At 40.3% G+C, this 6,400-nt stretch overlaps 1 protein-coding gene across 1 annotated transcript; it reads left to right on the plus strand.

Moving 5' to 3' along the window:
- RPL37A (ribosomal protein L37a) lies at positions 1-5,933 on the plus strand. The gene is made up of 4 exons (XM_044667528.1): positions 1-60; positions 2,521-2,649; positions 3,411-3,493; positions 5,798-5,933. The coding sequence occupies exons 1-4, from the start codon at positions 58-60 to the stop codon at positions 5,859-5,861; spliced, it is 279 nt and encodes a 92-aa protein (XP_044523463.1). The 5' UTR covers positions 1-57; the 3' UTR covers positions 5,862-5,933.
- Positions 5,934-6,400: the final 467 nt, after the last annotated feature.

A 6,400-nucleotide genomic window follows, 5' to 3' on the forward strand; every position in this document is an offset into this window, starting at 1 on the left:
AGTGCGCACGCGCACTACCTTCTTTCCTCTCCGAGTCCGGGACCTGCAGCTGGCAACATGGTAAGCTGCGCCCTTCCTGGCCTAGGTCGCTCTCAAATCCACCGCCATCCACCCCACCCCGGGCCCCCTTCTGACCCAGCTTGCCTCCATTCCCCTTCTCTGGCCTCTGTTTTACTGTCTTTACCCCAAGTCGGCCCTCTGCCGCGGCGGGGCTCTTTGCCCCGGGATCTGGTGCAGGGGCCGGGCCTGGGGAAAGCGCGCGGGGCCTACGGAGCTGGGAAAGACCCGGGGCCAGTGAGTGCGCCTCTGCTATCCCTGGGAGCGTAGGGGTCCACGGAAGGTTTGGGTCTCCTGCAGGGCTTGAAGGGCGTCCGGTGTCCCAAAGGCGTTTGCGGGGAGGTTGTTGGCCCTGTGAGACCCGGAGGAAGCTGCGGGTGGTGAGGAGGAGGGAAGCCCGACCCAGGAGTGCTGTCCTCCGTCTATCTGTGGGGACGAGCGTGGTTCTGTCTAAATACTCGTGTGCTTTACGCTAAGCTGGGCCGGAAATATTGTTCTGGCGACTTCTGAGTTTAGGTGGTCCGAGTGGAGTTCAACAAGGCCCTTCATTCCCTGCCTCAGGTTCCTTATCGCCAAAATGTAGGTGACAATAATAACACCAGCCTCCTAGAGTTGTTATAGGATCAAATGAGTTAGATTATGGATAAGTGGATCTATACAGAGGCTTGCTGCTTGGGTTACACAAAAACAAGACAAAAATCCCAGTTTTCAAGGAGCTCTCAGACTAATGCGGGGGGGGGGGGGAGGGAGCAAAACATGCCACCAGCTACATACAAACAACATATACAGGATAAACTGCAGATAATTAACGGGAACTGCTTTGGGCCTTGGCTAAACCAGAATTATATAAATTATCAGTTAAGGGAAATTATTAAGGGTCGGAGCTTTTATTTGTTTGTTTGTTTGTTTTAACCCTTACCTTCAGTACTGTGCATTGGCTCCCAGGTAGAAGAGTGGTAAGGGTAGGCAGTGGGGGTTAAGTGACTTGCCCAGGGTCACACAGCTGGGAAGTGTCTGAGGCCAGATTTGAACCCAGGACCTCCCGTCTCTAGGCCTGACTCTCAATCCATTGAGCTACCCAGCTGCCCCCAAGGGTTGGAGCTTTTAGACAAAATCTGTTGCTGGATTCCTTAGAATTGTGGCAGAGTTGTTTTTTTCCAGGCTCCTGCTGGGATCAGTTAAATTCATGCTCATTGTGACCATAAGACATTTACTTAGTTCTTTAAGGTGGGCAAAGTACATTACATACTTTTGACTTAAGAACTTTTGTGGAAGTGAGTGTCTTGATTTCATCTGTGATGGTAAGTCCATTTAGATCAGGGACTTGTAACCTCATCAGTGCTTGGTTATTAATAAATGTTGATTGAATGATTAATAAGCTACTGGAACTCTTCCTTTGTAACTTTGTAATGGAATTACTTGAAGACACTTGAGAGATCACATGACTTGCCCCCCAGGGTCACATCCCAGTATGGATCCCAGTCAGGACTGACTCCTTTTCCATTACTTTGTTGAATTGTTTTCAGATGTGTCCCTATTCTTCCTTACCCCCTTCGGGAGGTTCTCTCTTTCTCTCTTTTTTTTTTTTCCAATTTTTTAGAAAAATTTTCCATGGTTACTTGATTCATGTTCTTACTTTCCCCTCCCCCCCAATAGCTGACCCAATTCCACTGGTTTTAACATGTGTCATCTATCAAGACCTATTTCCATGTTGATAGTTGCATTGGTATGGTAGTTTCGAGTCTACATCCCCAATCATGTCTGCATCAACCCATGTGTTCAAGCAGTTATTTTTCTTCTTTTTTTCCACTCCTATAGTTCTTCCTCTGAATGTGGGTAGCGTTCTTTTCCATAGATCCCTCAGAATTGTCCTGCAAAGATACTGGGATGGTTTGTCATTTTCATCTCCAATTGACAGATGAGGAAATTGAGGTCACCTAATAGTTGTATGAAGCCAGATTTGAAGTCAAAAAACCCCCAGATGGGTCTTTCTGATTGCATATCTGGTGCTCTATCCTGCTGGCCACCTAGCTGTTTTTCCATTATTTCCACTATATCGTGTTTTATGCTAGTTGCCATTGAAATTTTTAAAAAGTAGCATTTGTTATAGTGCTTAAGGGTTTTATAAAGCCTAATACAAATTCCTCATTTGATCCTTAAAACAACCTGAGCTGTAAATATTATTCCCATTTTATGAGATTGAATCAGACTGAAATGAAGTAACTTGCCCAGTGGCACATACCTGGTAAGTGCTTGAGTCTGAGTTTGACCTCATGTGTTTCTGACTCTTCTGCTGTGTGTGACACCTAGAAACCTTCCAGGGTTGGTTTTTACCACTTGGTTTTCAGCACTAGATCACAAGAGATTGTTGTATCTTCTTAAGGATGAGAAATTTTTGTTTTTATACCCTAAATCTTACCAACTGTGCCTAAACTTTTTTTTTTTGAAATTGGATCATTATAGGCGAAACGTACCAAGAAGGTCGGAATTGTTGGTAAATATGGAACACGTTATGGTGCATCCCTCAGAAAAATGGTGAAGAAAATTGAAATTAGCCAGCATGCCAAGTATACCTGCTCCTTCTGTGGCAAGGTGAGTAACTTGGGGAAAGGCTAGTCTTATCTTTAGAATTCTTTTAGTATTGTTTTCTAGCCTTCCCCTTGATTTTAATTCCTAAAGCTTACTTTAAAAAAAAATCTTTGCATTGTATCTTAGAGTCTATTCTAGGTAGAGATTCCAAGATAGAAGTGAGGTGAGGGCTGGGCAACTGGAATCAAGTGACTTGCCTAGGGTCACACAGCTAGGAAATAACAGTAAGTCCATTTTTGAACTCTGGTCCTCCTGACTCCAGGCCAGGTGCTCTGAGAGATGTTTTAGATACCAGATACAAAGAGTGAGGCAGTGTACAAGTTTGCTGTTCTTTCAGTTCTCTCCTTGCCCCAGCTCTGGCCTTGGACAAGGTCACTTAGCCTCTCTAAGCCTCAGTGTATTCTGTAAAATGGGAGAGCTTCCTGTTAGGAATTGTTAGGAATGAGGCTATATTTAGTTATTAAAGACTGAAATGGTTTTGCACAGAAGTCATAATAAAAAAACTTATTGACTAGAAGTTTAAATTGACAAGTTACTTAATTTGTGAGTGTAGAAAGAAGAAACATTCTAAAGGAAAGGACATGATGGTGTTGCACTGAACTGAGCATTACATCTGACAGTTTTTTAGAGGGCTGAAATAGTTAAACCCAGGATCTTGAAGAGGGAGAGAGGCTTTTGTTGTGTCAAGGTTGAAGAAAGCATGGCTTTTGGCTAGTGCCGGTGGGAATTTTTTTTTTTTTTTTTTTTTTTTTTTTTTTTTTCAGACCAAAATGAAGAGACGTGCTGTGGGCATCTGGCATTGTGGATCTTGTATGAAAACAGTAGCTGGTGGTGCGTGGACCTACAAGTAAGTCATTTACCCATCTTGGATGGATAGATAGATAGTAAGTAAGTAAATGATTCTGCAGTGGGCTGATGTGCTAATGAGGTTAGTCTAGTTTTGATAATCCACAAAAATTGTATGCCTGTTATGTCCCATGAACATTACCTAGTTCAGTTAGGTGGAGTTCTGAAATTGCTCTCATTCACCACTAAAAATACACACATTCACACTCCTCTGGGCCCTCAGAAAGACCCTGATATCCTGAGAAGGATGCCCACATTGTGAATGTGAAGAGGTAGTTGTGCTGTGCCAGAGATGGGGAAGCTATAAGAAGAATTGGGAGAGATTCAGAACCAAGACTCACTTCATAATTGTTGGCATATCAAGCCTTTGCACAGCTGTCCTTCATCTCTGCAGTGTACTTCTTCCTCATTGTTACCTTTTCATAAGGCCCTTCTTAATCTCTGCACTACTTACTCTCTGAAATTACCTTTATTTCTTGGCATTTATTTTATGCATACTTATCTGTATGTGTTGTATCTCTAATAGAATGTTAACTTGTTGAGGGTTAAAGACTATATCCTTAGCTTAGCACCTGGCTATTAATATACATTTGTTGATTGTCTTTTAAATAGCCTGGCAATATCCTGACTGACACATTAGCAATGTGACAGTGCAATGAGCCAGAATTCTTACCACATGCAGAATATTTTGCTGGTTGTTCTATTAATCTTTAAATTAAACTCCTAAAAGATTTAGGATTGACTACAATTTTTATAATTGATTTTTGGGAGACAGGTGCTCCCTCTGCTGGTTACACAGTGGGGAGAACCATACCAGGGATACTAGTTAGCTCATTGATGGGAATAAGGTATTTATATGGAATTGGAGCCCCAGATATGTAAGACATGCCATTTAAACTGCAAAAACAATTCTGACCATTTTTTGTTGGAAATGCTTGTTAACCATTACATGTAAGTTTTGGTAGTTTAGGGATCAATATGACCATTGTCATAAGAGTATGGAGTTAGTAACAAAGGTAAATTTAGATATAAAACATCTTCAGAAACATTTAACGTGTTTCTTGCCAACTTTGTGTGCCAAACTTTCTAAGATGTGGACTAAAAGTTAATGACAGATATAAAAGGCTAAGTGTATGAAAAATGATGTCTTCCTTATGTTGTTGAATTCTTTTGATTTAGAAGATTAAAAAAGGGATTGCTAATGTCATGCACTAACAATTCTTCCTCTTCTATATGCAGACCTACCTTTCTTAGGCTCTTTTAATTCTGATTTGCCACTTAACTGTCTATTTTGGTCTGACAAATCAGATGCCCAGGATTATTTTAAATTGTGTAGAAATTAGGAAGCATTGAAATGTGAATGAGAAAGCTTTTTGTGACTGCTGCACACTAGGAAGTTTTTTAAAGCTTGGTTGGAAATGTACCTGTCTTACTTGGTTCATTTTTCCTTGCACTCAAATATACTCAACACAGCAAGATGATTTTGCCCTGGACACTAGTAGTAGTCAAGATGTAAATACAATGCTCTTATAAAATGCTGTGATAGAGCTGAAATGAAAACAACAGTAACAGGCTTTTTTTTTTTGCCAGTGTTATTTCAATATAATCTCAAAGTCAGTGTTTTGTTTTGTTTAATTTATTTTTGTTATGCGAAACCCTTCCATATTGGTCATTGTTGTAAGAGCTTGTTCATACAGAACCCAAACCTCCAAATAAAATCATAAATACATTGATTTGAGAGTATGCATTGATCCACATCTATCCAACTAACAGTTCTTTGGAGTTGGAAAGCGTTCCCAGTCATAAGCCCATCAGAATTGTTCTGGATCATTGCATTGCTGAGAGTAGCCAAGTTTTCACAGTCGATAATCATATAATATTGCTATTTGTGTGTATAGCTTTTTCTGAAATCCTCCTGCTTGTTTCTTACAGTACAATAGTATTTCTCACCAGCATGTACCACAGTGTTTCACTTTTAACTTCTGCCTGTTTTCTCATTTGTTGAATGCTGGTATCTTAAAACCATCAGGAAAAAAGGGAGGGAACCATCAGAAGCAAATGTAGCATATGCGGTAGTTAAAATTTTTGGCTTTCTGCAAGAGAAGTAGGCTTTCAGAATGAATTATTTCTTGGTGTAATTTGTATTATCATCCCACTAGGAAATCCTAGAAGAGATTAAGAGACTAGCAGATTTTTTGTTTCTATTTGCTACTTAGTTTTCTAGTTGAGATTTCCTAGCATTCTTTCTTGTTAATATAGCTGTTTTTTATGTTGGAAAATCTGACTTTGTTATTTTTCTTTCCAGTACCACCTCTGCAGTGACAGTCAAATCTGCCATCAGAAGACTGAAGGAATTGAAAGACCAGTAAAAGCTTTTACTTAACAAATATCTGTAGCCCAGAGTCCATCAATAAATGGGTTAATTTATGTAATAAAAATCACTTTGGTTCTTAATAGTCAATTCTTTAAATCGATTCACAATTGACTTATAAACATTTGGTGGTTAGTCCAGAGGAGGAGGTGTTTAATTAAAAGCTGGGGTTGAGATGGTAAAGATAACATGGTTTGATTGGAGGGAAAGGACATCTATTCAGAAAACCATAACATGTAACATGCATCAGAGTTGAACAATCTACACAAACTACTATTTGTAAAGTGTTTAATAGATCTTAAAGTCTCATTTCTGAGCCTCTGGTTCATTGGAATCATACATCTAGAGTAGGGGTAGGCAATGTATGGCTCTTTTGAGGGCCGGATGTGGCTCTTTCTGCAGGAGCCATAAAGTCAATTTTTTTTCAGGCTCTGTGTGTAAATGGAATTAGCTCGAGCCCATTCATAGTCAAAAATCTGCCCATCCTAGGGGTAGAAATGATGTAATCCTCACCTTCCTTAGTGGGGAGGGGAGACG

This window comes from Gracilinanus agilis, chromosome 3, assembly GCF_016433145.1.
Source record: "Gracilinanus agilis isolate LMUSP501 chromosome 3, AgileGrace, whole genome shotgun sequence".
Taxonomy (NCBI): Eukaryota; Metazoa; Chordata; class Mammalia; order Didelphimorphia; family Didelphidae; genus Gracilinanus; species Gracilinanus agilis.

What these genes read in the sequence shown, in the direction of transcription:
- RPL37A (XM_044667528.1), top strand. An exon ending in CCTGCTCCTTCTGTGGCAAG is followed by an intron (nt 2,650 to 3,410) that starts GTGAGTAACTTG and finishes TTTTTTTTTCAG; the next exon opens with ACCAAAATGAAGAGACGTGC. An exon ending in GGTGGTGCGTGGACCTACAA is followed by an intron (nt 3,494 to 5,797) that starts GTAAGTCATTTA and finishes TTTTCTTTCCAG; the next exon opens with TACCACCTCTGCAGTGACAG.